General features: G+C 38.5%; 1 protein-coding gene across 1 annotated transcript; it reads left to right on the forward strand.

Annotated features, from left to right (window-relative positions):
• The first annotated feature begins 580 nt into the window (after positions 1-580).
• On the forward strand, positions 581-13,116 carry LOC108967501 (gustatory receptor for bitter taste 66a-like). Its single transcript, XM_018930964.1, has 7 exons — positions 581-620; positions 11,323-11,487; positions 11,553-12,059; positions 12,130-12,413; positions 12,475-12,663; positions 12,725-12,814; positions 12,946-13,116. Exons 1-7 carry the CDS (start codon positions 581-583, stop codon positions 13,114-13,116), a joined length of 1,446 nt encoding a protein of 481 aa, XP_018786509.1.
• The last annotated feature ends 5,258 nt before the right edge of the window (positions 13,117-18,374 follow it).

The raw sequence follows: 18,374 nt of genomic DNA on the forward strand, positions 1-18,374 counted from the left end.
TACCTTTTCGCAAAGTTCACCTCTTCGCCTAACCCTAATATTTCCTGTCGATAACCAAACAAGCGAATGGTATTTACCACCGCCGTCAGACAGTTGAAAGATATTGCACATAACTTCACTCTACAGCCGTGTAAAATAACCAATATTTACTCTTATACAACAAAGGCAATGGCACAAACTCCACATAACACACACACACACACACACCTACCAGGATACGCTCACTAACTACAGCACGTAACAGCGGGGGCTACGCGCTGGCGTTGGCTTGCAACAAGCAAATTTGATATCCTTTGGGAAATTTCATACCTTCTTCGCACGGAAATAGGAAATTTTATTTTCATTCATGCACTTTTCCTTTTCCCTTTGGCTTTCGCCGTCATTGATATGGCATTTCCGTGCTAAAGCGCAGACATTGTGGCTACACACGCTCCCAGCTGCTCGTGTGTGAGTATGCGTGTACTAGTGGTTGCTGCGCTTGGCACTTTGGCTCTGCACTTCTTTGCCGTTCGGTTTTTTAGCTTTTTTATTACAGCCAATAAATCATATTTTCATATTATGCACAATTATGATTATGATAATGCAAAATGGTGCAGCCGCGCCGGCCGAACTCGATGTCGGTGAGTGGAAAATTTGTGCTACAAGGTGTGTAATAGACGCTTTGGTGTGCGGTGGCAGGGTTGGTGAACTTGAATCCCTAGTTGACTGCCGGTTAGCGCAAAGTAAATGGTATTTTTTTTTTACATTCTTCACGCGTAGCATGCTTTTAGGCGCTTTCAGTGTACATGACGGGTTTCTCTCCCATTGCTTTGCATTTCCTTGCTTCGTTTGCCTTGGTGTCAACAATATTGTTGCCCTGACGACGCATTAGCACATTGCGATGGTTTAAAACGCCTCAGCATTTGGGGTTTTGCCGGCAAAAGTGCCACCAGCGCGATTGTCATACGAATTCCGGCTGCCACCATAAATAGTATAGGCATAAAAGCCCACACACACATTCACACATACTTGCGGAGAAGTAGAAAGCAAAATGACCGTAATGCGCACAAGGACCCCATTTTGCAATTTTCTTTTTTCGCCACACGCCACACACACCACACACCACTCACCACTTTTACTTGAACACAGCCTTGAGCTGCTACGCAACTCCCACGGTCGTGGCTCGACGGACGGCGGACCTTTAGCGACTAGGCCAACGTAAATGAGTGCTAAGAGCAACACGGCAATGGCAGCTTTGTAAATTTATGATACTTTAAAGGCCACTAAAGTAGCACCAGCGGCAAAAAGGACACTCAATGTCGACGTTGTTGCATATAAACGAAACGGCAGGCGCAGCACCGTTATGTGTGCGTGTGTGCGTACAAATGGAATGAAATGGAAAGGAGTCTAACAAATTTGCAAGACAACAATTGCTGATTGTAGAGATAGGATAAAGTATATATACTATATATGCATATCTTTTGTATCTTTAAATATATGCAAAAAATAAGAAAAATCGTTAACTTTGGCTGCACCGAAGCTATAATACCCTACACAGTTGCGTTTTTCATAGCATAAAAGAGTATAAAAAGATCTTCAACTTGATTTCGACAGCTATATGCCAGATTAGTACGATCTGAATGATTTTTTTGGAACTTGTAGACTTACCTTGGTTAGTAGTACATACCAAACTTCATGAAGAAATATTGACGAATAAAAGAGTTTTGCATATAGGAGTTTGATTTTGATCAAACAGTTTGTATGACAGTTATACGCTATAGTAGGCCGATCGGAATAATTTCTTCGGAGAATGTATAGTTGCCTTAGGTAATAGTCTGTGCCAAATTTTGCTAAGATATCTGGTCAGACAAAAATGTTTTTCATAGAAAGACTTGAATCCGATCGCTCAGTTTGTGGCAGCTATATGCTATAGTGGTCTGATAGCGGTTCTAAGTAAAAAGAACTGTTTTAGGCAGAACCGGACGTGTGCAAAATTTCAGCTGGATATCTCGAAAATTAAGGGACTAATTCCCATGTATGTATAGAGACGAGCAGACAGGTGGATATGACTAAGTCGACTCAGTTTGTCACGCTGATTATTTATATATAATATATATATGAGTGATGGTTTTTTTTTTTTGAGTTTTTTCTTATGAATCTCCGGCATTACTTTCTGGATTTACAAACTTCGTGGCAAACTTCTAAAGCACCTCTGTTCCAGGTATAAAAAAATACTCGAATATAGTATATCTACCAGCCCACCACGTAAATGACCACGCTATCATATATATCAAGGTCAAACTCGCTACCCCACAAGTAACCCCTAGCAACCGTCCCTCATTGCGACCACTCACACACACACACACACAGACATACACCTAACAAGAGTGCATAAAACACAGCACAGCAAGCAGTGTACAATGTAATAAAGCGAAATGCGTACATCACATGGTAAATAAACCACTTGGCGATGCATGACGTTACTGCTATAAAGTAATAAAATACCAAAGTGTTTGATTTTGGTTTAATATTCATTGCGCTTTTATCAAAAAATTATGAGCGATTGAATGGTACTCAATTTGTTTGCGTTTCCTTTGATTAAATGCTCGTAGTAGTTGGCTAGAAATTGTAAGCGCATCATTTTTTATTAATAAGCTATAATAAATTTGTTGGCTGGAGTATTGGAAGTGATGAGCTGGATGTGTTGGTCAATGGAAAGCAATGAATATATAAAGAAAGTTTATATGTAACAAAGAAACTATACAAAATGGGTGCCGGAGTAAAGTTAAGTGCTTCGAAAAATAAAACTTTAATACTTGTTGGAGCATGTTTGTGGTTCAAGTTCTTCCGTTTGAAATTATAAATAGAATTTGCTTCATGTTCATTCTTTATTCTCTGAATTTTTTTCATGTTCATTCTTTATTCTTTGAATTTTCCGTATTTTATCGATTTTGATTAATATTTTCTACAAAAGATTGCTTTGAATATTACTCGACGCCAAAATGTAGACTTTGCGTTTTATAAGTAAAATAGCTAGAATCATACTCTAAAGACCAGCAGTGATTTCGAAGTCACACGACAACAACATAGTTCACAGTTTGATAAAAAATATTTCGACATAAAACTATACTTCTACTGAACTAGCAACAAAGCAAAGGAATTGGAATAGCTAAAGGAATGAGAAGCAAAGCCAACCACAGATTATTCCCTTGGTTTCGAGCGAGCTGCCTCAGCGTAACTGAACTTGCTTGCAGTCATCAATACTGTGTTTGTTTCAAATGATGTTATTGGAAGCCATAAGGATTCACCGGATTTTGTAGAGCTGTTACTGATCACATGTGCTCTAGTAGAGCGCTTTGGTAAATGTGATAAGAGCTTACGGACATTTACTTTGAAAGACTTGAATAACAATAATTGCATCAACTGAGCTTCCTTAGATCTGAATTTCATGCGACCAGATCTGTCTCAGTATTGTCTTAAAATATATGAGTAGCTTTTTCTTTCGACTGAACACGATTGTCTTAATTTCCACGTGGTCTCTTCGTGTACGTTTCTTATCAGATGTACGTTCCAGATATTTTGCGCTTGTGCTTGTAATTAACAAATGACCACATAAGGCCACTTGAGGACATATTTCGTGCCTAAGTGTAAACACCACTTGTATGAACACTTCAGTATTAATAACAATGATCCATTTGGAGAGCCACAGTGCTAGAACGGTCAATAGCTTTGGCAGTTTCTTAGAGACAGCAGTTGAATTGCTAAGCGACGCCAGCAACACAGTGTCATTCGGATGGAAGAGAATGTAGAGCACAGGCGCAAGAACGCTGGCAACGGCAAGTTGAAGGCATGGGCAGTTTTTACTTTTACTTATAATATAGGACTAGGGGTCACTTTTCGATACCATTTTGGTCAAGTTTCTTCGATCACCTCTTCATTTGACGAACATTTTTTTCCCTGCGAGCACTCTTTTAAGATCTGAGAACAGGAAATAGTTAAAGAGGCCACATTTGAAGAATAAGGTGGATGCAGAAGCAATTTGAAGCGCAATTCCTGGATTTTTGCCATCATTCCCACTCGTGACTTGTGACATAGTGCATTGCCGTGCTGAAACAGCACGTTTTTTCTTCAAACGATCCACTAATACTTTGTAAAAGTCGCTAACTGACTGTCACTTGACCTTCAGACTGAAATGATATATCTAGTTTTTCATCTTTCGGCACATATCGATGTATAAACTCGGTTTTATTAAACTTGAACAGGTATAACCACTGCTACGAATAATCAGCTTGTCGTTGTTTTTTTTTTCAAAAGTGAGCTCATGCGACTCACACTTTGCACAGAGCTTTCCGATGCCCAAATATCCGTTAATACATTCAGTGGATATCTTCAAAGCGCAAGCTATTTCGAGGTCTTTATTTAACAGCCATCCACAATTATTTTGTGGACTTTTTCATCTTTGGTGCTCAACACACTACGTCGTAACTAAAGTACATATTTTTTTTTCCAAGACGATAATAATATCCTGGAGCAATCTATTTCGTTTCTGAATATGTACGATTTTTTGATATAACTTCAAATATATCTTTTTAAAATAGTTGCCAGCAACTCCAATTTTCAACTTCCGCTGCTGAGTGGTGTCAGTAGAATTTAATCCGCTTTAAATGATTAACTCAGTCTAATACATTTTGAAGTTGAGCGCCCGCCATCCCCACCACCCATACCCATAATCCGCGTGAGCCACAATTTGTGTTTATTTTCAATTTGCGAATAAACGAAGCCAAAATCCTGTCAAAGCAAAACAAGATGCTGCTGCCATGACACACAAAACCATCGCGTGCTTACAAATCTAACAATTTTACTCTTCAAAAGCGTTCACACCCCGCAAGTGCGCCGCAGGGCTTCAAGTTTACACCTAAAACTGCCGCATCCCCCAACCCACCACAAATAAATTGCGTTACTAAGTAATGTCCTTCGAGACAATTTTGCGGCAGGTGAGCTGAATGGCAAGCTATGTGAAGTGGCTTGAGGTAGAGGTTAGGGTGCTAGGGTGTTGCGGTGCTTTTAACGTCAACGTAAACCACAACAAAAGGTGTAACAGCTATACGCTGCCAGGTGGATGTCCAACGCTTTTTGCTTGTGTTAAATGCTTGTCACCTTGCAACGATTTCAACGGAAATCTTCGCATTGCCATGTTGCCTTTGACTAGTTTTCTTATTTGGGTTGATGTGTGAGAATCAAAAGCTTTCTTATATGTGTGTGTGAGTCTGCAGTCATTTGCTGATGTCAGTACTAGTAGCTGCATCTGTGTGTGTGTCGCTAAGCATTCTTTGTGGTATGCAAAACCATTACGCTTTTAAAGTGTTTACTTTGTCGGCGACCACGCCTCTAAACTCCCACAATGAGCGAACACGTTTCTTCCGTTGACTGCTGATTTACAATGACAGCAAAATTAATGTTCTACTTTGCCAGCGTGTACAGGCCTAATAATAAGCACTACTGTGGCAGTGCTGTCTAGGGCTATATAATCAGCTCGCACATACACCCACATACATATATGTAGCTGGAGAATCAACACTGCGCAGACGAGCATAATAACAGGCATGCCGACATTCTCTGTACACGCCTCCGGCCGCACAAACCGGTCTCCACTTACACGCTTGTGGGGCTGCCTCGATCTCTTTCACTCCCACAAATATCCAATTCGGCAACGCTTTGTTCGCTGCTCCAAAAGGTGTTTGTGTTGGTTTGTATGTGCGGCTGCCACTTTCTTTGCTGTCCACCCATTTATCCCGCCCGCTTTGCCGTTATTCGCATCCCGCCGCGGCACCGTTATTATGTGCACTGAGAGAGTAATTCGATAGCGCTGATGAAATAAGATTATTTATTACTGAATTCTCTGCTTCTGCCGCCAACCGAGTACCTTCTCCACACACACATACATACCAATAGAGAAAGTGCTTGTCCGTTCAAGTGCTCCTTTAGCACGTTTGTTCGGCTTTGCCGCTGTCTTTCGACCATCATAAATTGTTATTGGAGGCATTGTTGTCGCAAATAACGTAAATAACCATTTATCATATTGTAAAATTCCCATATAATGTTACATATCCCCTAACAGACATACACCCATACACACACATACCAACAAAAACATACCCGAGTAAAGGCGCATGCATTTAGAGCGCGCAGAAACATTTTATTGATATCTTTGAATCCCCGGCATACAATTTTTTTTTTTAAAGAAAAATCCTGTAAGTCTGTGTTGACTGTGTGTTGTTTTTGTAGCCGCCCGCAGCTTAAGCACCGTGTAGCCTGAGGCTTTGTGTGCGGCGTGTCCCATTTAAATTAATGATTGTTGATTTTCGATATCAAGTAATTTGACAAAGCTGGCTCTTGTAGCGGCTTCTGTTTTCTAATTTATGGCGATTTCGTAATTGCATTCACTTCGACTGCGCCTTCACGCACAGATAATAAATCTGCAGTTTAAAGATGAGTTTACGAAATTATTGATGAGGAAATAGTGAATAAAAACCGCGAAATCGAATGTTGGAATACGCCTCACAAATATAAAAGTTTTCCGTACAAGAAATTACTTTTGATTGGTTAGTTTATTTGTAATACAGCATAGCATATAGTAATGCGTTATACAAATTTATACGGAGCTTAGAGGGTAACCTTAGGCAATATTCTATGCTAAAGATGAAGTGCTGTCCCCCTGTTGTGGAGCCTGATCGTGGACGACCTAATAGTTTTGCTATCGGACAATGGCATCCGCTGTCAAGGTTATAGCGAAGTTATTGTTATTATAGCCGAAGGTAAGTTCGAGGACACTCTCTGCGACCAAATGCAAAGATATTTAAGCCTAATTAAAAGATGGTGAAATGTGTGTGAGTTGACCATCAACCACTGCAAGATGACCATTGTACTGTTCACGAGACGTAGGTAACCGCCCGGCCTCAGGAAACTTACCGTTGGGGGGAAGTAGTAGAGATGACCAGTATGATCTAACATATTATTATCTGGGTTTCACGCTAGATTCCACTCTGCGGTGGAAGTAACATGTTGACCTGACCATGGTAAAAGCGACTAAGGCACTAACGGTGTGCAAACAACCAGCTGGTAAATCCGAGGTTGCAAGCCAAGGATCCTTAGGTGGTTATTTACCATGATCGGCGTGTCGGGTGCAATGCGCAGTTGTGCTGACACCCTTCACATAGAAATTGGTCAGGTAGCAAAATATACATTGATAGAACAATCAAGTGGTACACTGAAGACTTGAAAATATTGGTGGAAATTAGTGCAGGACTCACAAGGCCAGACACCAAACTATCCATACTTATGAGAAGTTTTCTGAGCATTTTTCGGACTACTTATCGGACACTGGCCACTGCAAGCTGAAAAAGAATTTATACTGTGTATCTGTTTGAGGAAGCCTGAAATACGAGTACCAGAACAACTGCAAATAATCTGCACAGTGGTCTGCAGACACATGTTGAAGGCCTTTGATCAATGTTTCCAAATCGGGATCACAACGCTTTGCTAGCATCTAACAGTATGTTGAACTTTATCAAAATGCACCAGCAATCAAATGTTAGATACTCTTGCAATTTTTAGAAGCTGGGCCTGTGAAGATTTTGAAGCTGTCTGCAATAAATGAATTCAACATTTTGTCTTAGGATGAACCATCAACCAATCAAAATTCTTATTCTTATTCATGAAACTAACTTTCTTTTTTTTTTTTTTTTTTTTTTTTTTTTTTTTTTTTTTTTTTTTTTTTTTTTTTTTTTTTTTTTTTTTTTTTTTTTTTTTTTTTTTTTTAATCTCTCAAAAGTATGCCAAGAGAAATATGTACTTATAAATATATCGAAGAAGGAAAAGCGAATGAACACGGAAGGAACGGTGGATAGACGGTAAAAAGGCGGAGTGAAGATGAACGGACAGGCGCACATAAAAAAATTAGGAATAAAATAACAAGGAAATAACTATATTACGAGGCTATATTAAAATTCCAATTGTGATAGCTTTTCCCTCACTAAGCTGAAAGACATACTTACCAAATAATGTAGTTCCTTGGCAGAAAAATGAAATACCTTGTTTATGTTTACTGTTCCTAAAACTGCTGGCGCTTATTTTTGCCTTAGGATGAGTGTTTATTATTTTTGAAACAAATACTGATAATCAACAAAAATGTGGACATAAACAATTTAGGTTGTGCGTATCACTGGAAACACCTCTTATTTTACTAAGTACTTGCCGCCATAGACTTTCTGTGACTACCCACTCAAAGCAAAGGGTTCACGTTGTTTATTTATATTCCCTGACTTTCCTTAGTATCCGTATTATTTTGTATATATGTATATGTATATRAAAAAGTTACTTTGCTTAAAAGTATTTAAAAAATTCTGTTGTAAGTACAATGAATAGCACCAAATTAAAAACCTTTTCAATTTTTATACCAATCGTTGTAATTTGTCTAATAGAAAACGCCTCAATGCCTACAAATATTAATATATTTTAAAAATGATAATCGAAAGCTCTTAATTAAACAAATCTTTATGCACTAATAATGCATCATCATAAAACATACAGATGTCATAATTGCAATGCGATAAGAATGGCTCCGCAATTTTTCTGTCATATAAAGCACTAATTCATAAATTTCGCAATTCAAATGAATGCCAATGCATCGAGATATGCATTAACGTCAATAACATATATTGCATAAATGCAGCTGCAATCAACAAATTAAACAAATGTGTAGGCATGTAACTATTTATACACTAGAGGAAATTGGAACTATGCAGCACATGGTCTAGTACCAGTCTCTTATAGGAGTAGTTACAATGATAACTAGTTTTGAAATAGTTCCAAAAATATGAAAAAGAATTTTCCGATGAAGTAGATCAGGATCGCGGTCAACATCACGGTCTACTACCGGTATCAATGCGAGTAGTTACATTAGTAACTAGTTTTGAAATAGTGCCAAAAATATGCAAAAGAATTTTCGATAGAGTAAATCAGTATCGCGGTTTAGTACCCGTTTCTTATAGGAGTAGTTACACCGGTAACTAGTCTGGAATTAGTTTTAAAAATATTAAGTGAAATTTTTCAATAAAGTAATTCAGTATTCAAGTAAAATATATTAAATATTAAAATATATATATTTTTTTCCTTTGAAAGGTAAGCATATCTATTTTTAATTATTTTTAAACTATAATATATAATTTTTTTTTTTAAACTTGATAGTATTATCTTAGGAGTAGTTTGTAACTAGCGAAGGTTGAAGAAAATTAGTGGACGAATTTATTACTCGGCAATACCCTAACTTTAACTAACGTAACTAGTACACCACGAAGAGGAACTAAAGAAAGTATTGACTTTCCCGACAATTTTTTCCTCTATTACAATCTCATTGGGCATACTACCTTTTTTAACAAAAGCGCTTGCATTTTCCATTTATATTATTTACAACTACGCTGTTGTCTTCACCACTTTGAGCAAAGTGCATACTGTCTGCGGACAGAGTAGCCACCGCACTCTAATAAAATAGATTAATTTCTTCTAGAGCGATAAGAGTTTGTTTCACTTTTTGCTACAAACAATGACAAATGTGTGCTTTTTATGAATGAACAATAATATGTAAATAGATACCCGTCGCGTTACTAGTTTGTATGTAAATAAGCAGCGCAGATATTTGTCGTTGAATGGCAAATGGATTGGCACGTTTATCGCTGGCAATTATTATAAGAGGTTTGAAGCGATATGCATCTAGTTGTGTGCACTGAAATAAATTTCCTTTGCAAGGGTTATTACTTAGCCTCGTTCGCAAGTAGTGGTTGAGTACGAAGAGCATAAAAGTTGTATGAAGTATTTAATATCAATCGCGAAAATATATCTTAGTTTAACTTGCAGTACAGTTCGAAACTGTGGTTATATTTATGTAGGTATTTTTTTTTTTACTTTTAGATATTTGTTGAATAAGATTAAGTTCGACCACTAATGTGCGAAGCCAATCGAAGTTGTCTGAGACGAGATGCATATGAAACAACAAAAATTAATGAACAATTGGATAATGTTATGGCTAGAGGTATTATTTTGAGCTGGCCTCTGATGCAAAGGCAGAAAAAACTCAATAATTTTTGTTGTGTTGAGACTTCCGATCTGAAGATAGTGATAAATAGAATTAAGGGCATTTTAAAATATGCTGAGCTCTGGACTATGATACTCTCTATCTCTTTCGCTCTCTCTCACTCTATCTTGTTATCTTTTTTTCTTCTTCTCTATGTTTTACTCCTTCTCCCACTCTTAACAGTATTAAGGGGATTTGAAAGGATGCTGAGTTCTTGACCATGATATCCTCTATCTCCTTCCCTCTCTTTCCATAATTCCATCTCTCTCTCTCTCTCTCCCTCACTGTGGTTTGATATGTATTTTTCTCCCTCTATCTTTTTCTCTTTCACCCACTTCTAATCGAGTTAAAAAAATTTGAAAAGATGCTGCGCTGTTGACTCTTATGTCTCTCTATCTCTATCTACTCTATCTCTATCTCTTTCTCCCTCATTATTTTCCCTCTCTCTCTATATTTTTATTTCTGTGTCTCTCTCTGCTCTCTTTTCCTTACATAATCTGTAATCTGCTTTTCTCATTCTATATCTTTTTCTCTTCTTCCACTCTTAACAGAATTAAGCCGACTTGAAAAGATGCTGACTTATTGATCTTGATATCCTCTATCTTTTTAGGTCTCTCACTCATTCTTTCTATATTTTCTCACCCTCTCTCGTTCTCCCACTCTCCACCATCTCACTGTCCGACTTTTCTTCTCTCCCCCTCTTTTAACAGTATTTAAGGTGATTTGAAAAGGTTCTGAGTTTTTTCCTTTTATACCCTTAATCTCTATCACTGCCTCAATTACTTCACACTTTCGGATTCTCTCTCTTTCGTACTCTCTATGTTTTTTCTCTCTCTCTCTCTCTCTTAATTTACTAAACTTTTCAGTGTCGCTTCATAGGTTGTAGATTCATTTTTGACTTAAGCAATTTTCGCAAGAAAGAAATCGCTTTCGTCATAGACTTGTAAAACTCCATTATTTCTCAAAACGTAAGTTTTTCCTCTCATTTCTCATAGTGTATCAATAATTTCCATTAATTAAAAAGAAATCGCCCGTCAGTGCTGCTACTAATTACAGCGCTTGGCACCTGGCTGTCATTTACTGTCTACATTTAGGCGCATTAACACACAACACCTACACAGCAGTTAACGCCGCAGAAGTGAAGATGTCCGAAGTTAATGGCCGACCGCAGCACTTTTTGCACAGTTTTAACTCAATTTATTATCTTTGCAAAGTTTTAGGCATTTATCCATATGATTTGCAGAAATTCTACTACCAAGGCATACTGCAGCCCTCACGCTTGGGCAGCTGTGTGGTAGTGACGATAATGTGCATTACTTTCATGCTCTTCAACTTATCGTTATTTAACTTCAGCGATGAAGACGTCATAACAAAGAATAGTGAGTGCAAAGGAACATAGATTTATATGAATCATATATATTTTTTAAATATTGCATAAAACCAGATCACCTCAGTATCATCGTGACCATAGTGTTCACGTACATTACGCCCGCCACCATGTTCACCGACCAGATAATGGCTTTACGCAACCAACGGCGGCTACCGGAACTCTTTGAGCGTATTGACTGTGTGGACGAGGATCTACGCCAGCTGGGCATTACGGTGGATAATCGACGCGTGCAGCGTGGCATTTGGCTGATGATCACATTCACTTTTTTCTGCGAATTTTTCATATTTTTCTCTTCAATATGGTTTCTGGTCGACGAATTGAGATGGACCACAGTGCTATGGATCTTTATTTCGCTGCCCACTTTCTATAACACGCTGGATAAAATTTGGTTTCTAGGCATTCTGTTGGGGTTGCGCGATCGTTTCGATGCGATTAATGCAGAGCTAGAAAGAATAGCAGAAGAACTGGAACGGCGACAAAACCAGCAGTTGAAAGGTGAACCCTACCAGGAGCACGACTTGGTGTTGCAGACATCGCTGCCGCTGCGCACAGAACAGATCGGTGATATTTAACGAAGAGTCGTTAAGGTAATCAAAGAAATATAGACTTAGTAAATATTTTCATTCCACAGATATCAAGTTGGAGCGTTTGGTGCGCAATGCTTTCGGCGAATCGCTACTCGAACCCGTACCAATCAGAAACTACATGCTTAACATAAGCCATGAAAGCTCGCTTTACACATTCAAAGCGCTGCAGGAGCGTTTCATAAGCTTATGTCAGTTGCACGATAGCACTTGTAGGATTGCCAAGTTACTCAACGAACTCTGGTCTTATCCAATATTGATACTGATGGCTTTCGGTTTTGTCGTCTTTACATCGCAACTTTACTTTGTTTATTGCGCTACACAACCGGACGTAAGTAGCGGTAGCGGTCTTTTCCGCCAATTTTCAGTAGTACTTACGCACTCTTCTACAGCGCACCATTCCACTCATTTTTCGCTGCGCCAAAGAGCCCTCCATCTCGACCGTCTTTCTCACCTACATCGGCGGCAAATGCGTGTCGTTGATGCTCTACAGCTGGAAGACGTCGCAGGCCGCGCGTCGTGCCGGCATTTGCCTGCATAAGTGTGGCGTTGCCGCCGACACCAATGAGGTTTATGAAATTGTCAGTGTTTGCTTTTTGTTCTTCATAATTTTTTGTTATCTCAAGACTCGCATAATTTCAGGTTAATCATTTGTCATTGAAACTCTTGAATCACGCCATAAATTTTTCGGCGTGCGGTTTCTTTACGCTGGACATGGGTACTTTATATGCGGTACGCGCCTGGGAGCAATATTCTCTAAACAGCTTTCTTATTTTCTAGTAGCTTTTATTGCCGTTACTCTGGCATGCGTGTGCCTTCTGAAACCGTTATATTTTTATGTGTTCTTCTGGTATATTTTATAGGTTTGTGGCGCAATAACCAGCTATCTGATCATACTCATACAATTCGATATGGCCGCGCAACAAGTGCGCATTTCTAAGGAATTGGCCGCTGCGAATGAGACCACCGCCGTTGCGTTGGTTACTGAAAATTACACCATCGGCATGATGGAATCGACAACGCCATGTGATTAGATATGCAATGTAAATTTTTTAAAATTTTATGTATGTATATTTACAGTTTATAATTCGAATATTAAATATAGAATTTTACGATAATTGCATTATTAAAAATATTCACAATTTGATTAGACCACGTCCAGCAGCCGTAGCTGATAGTGTAAACGAAGACTGAAAAGAGTCGATCAGCCATTCGCAGCAACTCAGACTGACGTAAGGAACGACTTGTTGCATTTTGCGTCGAGATCTGTTCAAGAACTTAAGCCGCTCCTTCCCCAGCGAAATCGCTTCACTCTATGGGCTCTTGAAAAGTTGAAAAGTTTTTGAGCCATATTTACTTCAGCGATGAGACCCTTTTCTGTCTCAATGGATATAAAGATTGCCATATTTGGCACGAAGAGCAACTTGAAGAGATTCAAGAGCAGCCATTTTATTCCAAAAAAACAACGGTTTGATGTGTTTTGTGAGTCGGTGGAATCACTGGCACATATTTCTTCAAAAATGAGGTGATTCCGAGGCTGTCTTAAACATAATAAAATACAAATTTTAATTTTTTATCAAAAAAATCTGCACTAAATTAATCAGTCAACAAAATTGAAGTTGATACGAATGTTATTCTTATACCATCAACGACTTATTTCAAAACAGCGGTTTCGTGCTTGAAACTTTTTGTAGGGAAAATGACTTTTTCACTTCAAAATTTCATTGGATTGGACAAGATTTTTCCCAATTTTAGCAATTTCATAATGTCTCTAGAGTTCTAAGACGAAGTTCGAGCTAAAACATCTGCTATAATTTAGAAATATAGCCTATGTAACCGCTCGAAAAACCTTTCATTAAAAATGGAAGCGAACGATGAGTTCCTTCAATTTGTCAGTTTTTTTTCTCCTGTTCTCTAAACTGAAATATGTACTCAGATGGTCTCACTTGAGGTCATAAACGAACAAAATGTATCGCCGACATATCTTCTAATTGCGGTACAATTTTTTTGTTACTCATAAAATTCCCAAAGTTTTGTGATTGCTGCACAAATTCAAATTTTAGTAACAGCTGCAGATGTAATCCACTCATGAACAGTGCCTGCTTTAGGTGTAATGGTCGATAGAACTCCCGGTCGCAGTCAAGAAGGTTTTTGCTATGTATTCGTAGGAATTGAAAAGGAATAATTTAACCGGAGCTGTTTCTTTACTGCCAAACTTCTAATTCGGGTCTGTATTGCCCACCTGACAGTTTGGACCTGGTGGCTAAAAAATTTGTATGCTAAGTTAAGAGGTGCTGAAATGGGCATAAAGACGGTGAACCCAATAGATGCCTAAAATAGGCTACCGACCAAAACATCACAAAAGTCTACAAAAACATTTTGAATGACCGTAAAACAAAGTTGGCGAATTAGTAGATACTTAAAAGACATACATAMATCATATCATTCACGAGTATTTGGGCATAAGAAAGCTCTGTGATATTTGGGTGCCACGCAAGCTCTACTTTTACCAAAAACAACATCCATTTAATTAGTAGGAGCAAAGTTTTGAGACGTTCAAGCGTAATAAACTCGAGTTTTTGCATCGATATGTGAGAATGGATGAGACATGCCTCCATTATTTCATACCAAAGTCCAATCGACAATCAGCCAAGTGAGCCGCACAGGATGAATTCGGTCCAAATCGTGGAAAACTGCAACAGTCCAGTGAAGGAATTTTATTGACTACCTTGAAAACGGAAGAACCGATTGAAAGGCTGTGTCTCAAGTCAGTAAAAACGATGGTAAAAATTTATGAACTGGAATTCGAATTGCTTCCGTATTCACCATATTCTTCAGAACTTGATACCAGAAAAAATTGCTAGATTTCAAAATAATGGTCGCTGAAGAGAAATTTTCAACGAATGAAGAGATTATCGCCGAAACTGTGGTTTATTTTGAAGCAAAGGCAATTTCGCACTGCAACAAGAAAGGAAGATCTAAATTCGGGTATAACCGAAAATTTCATACTCTTGGAATATGCAAGGGTTAAAGCCAGGGAAGTACCTTTAAGTACATAATGCTTGTTAGTTTCAAGGGGTGTATGGCGAGTTTTCACGTTTTTATTCATTCTAAAAACAAATGTGGTTATAAATTGTAACCAAAAATTACCCGGAAATTGGAAATAAATCGCAAAATATCATCAATATTTGTTTGGTCATCTTCAAAGTAATCCACACCTCAGATGTAGTACACTTAAACCAACGAATTTTTCCAATCCTCGAAACACTTTTCATTGGTACTTTTTGGGATAACCTTTCGATCCTTCAGCGAGTTTTGATTCCATGGAACGGCAACTTCAGTTTGGGCAACAAGAAAAAATGAAAAACGTTGGTTTATCGACGGTATTCATTGTGTTTTCTGTTTTTAATTCGGCCACAATTGTGGCTCGATGCGATGGTGCATTATCAGCGCATAAAATCAATGAATTGTTCTTTCACAATTCAGGCCGTTTTCGTTAAAATGGAACTTCTTATTTCCCGTCTCCGGAACACATTTTTGATGCAGCAAACCAAAATTATCGAAAAAGGAGCATCTTTTTTATTTTTGTCTTTTTTTTTTTTATTTCAACTCATTCTTTTCTTTCCATTCCGATGACTGTTGACTTATTTGCACGTCAAACTCATAATTTCAATTCAATTTTCAATTTAATGGAAAAATAATATTTTTTTTTCTATTACTTACTTAAAGTCATGGTTCATTATTATAAGTTATTTTCGCTATAATTTCCTAATGGGCGTCTGGTTTTTTCTATTATCCAAAGTTTCTATTATCAAAATCGATAGCGCCAGCTTAAAAACAAATTAGCGTTAAAGAGAAAACAAATTATTTTCGACAAATCGAGGTAATTTCCATATTTTGTGAGTATTCACCGAATTCATTTCGATATTTTATGGGTTATATGCTAATATTGAGTGGTGACTAGTGTGCGCTCACTACTTATGAAATTATTGCGGTAAATTTAGAGATTAATCAGGCGGCGTACAAAGTGAATTGCTGCCAGTGCATAACTGTGAGCGTGCTTGCAGCAACTCATTAGTGGTTGATGTGTGTGCAACATGTTTGTCATCAAAATAAGCAGTAAACAGTGTTTCCACACACACACACACACACACACACACACACACACACACACACACACACACACACGTGCAGATACACAAATATTCAGCGTGTATTTACATGCCTTTGGGTGAGCGCACAAATACACCTTTATTACTTGGTACACACACACATATGTAAATACGAGTGGATTAGCAGTGAATTGCCGACCGCATTTCCCGCTCAATGACTTACACGCACACAAACAAACAAATATTTGGCCATGCGTAACGAATGGGTGTGTGTGGGTGTGTGCGCTAGGCTTGCGCTAGGCTTGCTGAATAGCGACGAGTGACTAGTGACGATTGACGAGCAATGCACTCCGATTGCATGCACCGCGGTCACATTACCGCTAGCTGTCAACCAATGCTGCCACACACCAATACACACAAACACACACATGTACATATATATGCTCGTATTTACCGTTGATAACACGACGCCGAACTGCCATTGCTGGGTTAGGCCGCAAATAGAAGCTGGCTGCAGTTAGGCTGCTGCCAAGCGCCCTTATTTGACGGCTTGGTTGCCTGACGATTTGACTGATTTCCCAGTGTGTAATTAATTAAATTTTCGCGTTGCGCAATGGCGAATCTGAAATGCGAAATATGAAATGCAAATGGATATTAATTAAAATGCCAATTAAAATTTTTTTTTTTACCCAAAAATATATTTTTAGAGCTCACATTTTTATGTCTGCGCATTAACAAAGCGCACACTATCGAGCGCTTGGCTGTGGAAAGAGCGCGCAAAAACAAGGCAAAAGCCAGCTAGTACCGCTGCTCAACGCCTAAGCGTATGCAAGGCTCGTGTTCGGGCAAGGCGAACGGCCAACAAAAATGCTAATTACACAGGCAATCATCATCGCCAACAACGCCAAAAGCACAGCCAATAAAAAGAACAACAAATCCTACAACAACAACAATAACCCTTGTAACAACAAAAAAGCTGTGTTGCCACTACTCTGGCTGCCAACATCATTAGTGTTACCGCTATTTGGGGCGTGAGCGAGTGGCGGCGACAAAAGACGCACGTTGCGCCTGCTGCAGGCAGTCGTCAGCCAGCAGCCTGCAGTCGACGGCAAATGCAGGTTACCGTGAAATATTGTATGGCTTTGGCATTGATGGCATTGCTGACTGGCGGCGGTGACTGGTTGCAAGGCTACTGCTGCCGCTACTGCTGCAAGTGACTGCCACCCGCACTCATTTGCCCTGCTCATGTTGCCGCATGCAACCAATCATTTGCCATTTGCAGGCTGCATGTAGAAATTGCAAGCTTTTTGCTGCTACGCTCATTTGAATGCGCCTTTTGTTTTGTTGTATTTTTTTTTTGTTTTGTTTGTTTTTTGTTTGCTTTGCTCTGGCCATAAAAATATGTATTTAAAAAATTTATATAAAAAGGGCGAGCGCCTAAAAATATGCTAAAAAGCAATGTGGCTATGAAAAAAGCACGAAAAGTGTTGAAAAGAGTTGGCGGTCGAGTGAATTGCCTGCGGCTAAGCCTTTTGAAAATCACGCCTAAAAAAATTTAAATGTCTGACTAAAATATACAAAGAAGCCGCGCAAAAACTTAAAAATTTGAGTGGTGTGGTTGGCCGTAAGCGCACACCAATTTATATGCGGAGAGGGAATGCAGTGCCTCATTTGGAAAAAGCGCGCTTCTTGCTTTGTAAATAATTTTTAAAAATATCCGAAAATTTTTTGCTTTATATTTTTTTTAGCAATTTTAGTTTGAAAATGAATGAATGAATGAATGACTTGAAAATTTTATAGAAAATTTTTAGCTGATAAACTTTATCATTTGAAGAATTCTTTTATTTAAATAAACCAAGTTAGTTTTTCCCTACATAGTATTATTCTCTTCCAATTGGACCCATTACATAATAGCCCATGGTCATAGCCTCATAATAGCAAGTTTTCGTTACCTTATGCTTATCTTGACTGCTCTTTATCGCTCGTTATCTATTGGAAGATTTAGTCATGTCAAACAAAATATCAGACAAGGTTACTCCCTATAATGCAACTCCTTCAATCTACTCCTGAAAGTATAGTATTCTATAAGAATGGATGAGAAGACGAAATATCTCATTTCATCAAAACAACCAGTCATCGCACTCGCGTCTTGATTCCCACGTCACGGTTGACAGTCATTA

The sequence above is a fragment of the Bactrocera latifrons genome, unplaced genomic scaffold (genome assembly GCF_001853355.1).
Source record: "Bactrocera latifrons isolate USDA-ARS-PBARC rearing strain unplaced genomic scaffold, ASM185335v1 scaffold_19, whole genome shotgun sequence".
Taxonomy (NCBI): domain Eukaryota; kingdom Metazoa; phylum Arthropoda; class Insecta; order Diptera; family Tephritidae; genus Bactrocera; species Bactrocera latifrons.

What these genes read in the sequence shown, in the direction of transcription:
- LOC108967501 (XM_018930964.1), top strand. Translation starts at nt 581, where the DNA reads ATGCAAAATGGTGCAGCCGCGCCGGCCGAACTCGATGTCG. An exon ending in ATTGCGCTACACAACCGGAC is followed by an intron (nt 12,414 to 12,474) that starts GTAAGTAGCGGT and finishes ACTCTTCTACAG; the next exon opens with CGCACCATTCCACTCATTTT. An exon ending in ACATGGGTACTTTATATGCG is followed by an intron (nt 12,815 to 12,945) that starts GTACGCGCCTGG and finishes TATATTTTATAG; the next exon opens with GTTTGTGGCGCAATAACCAG.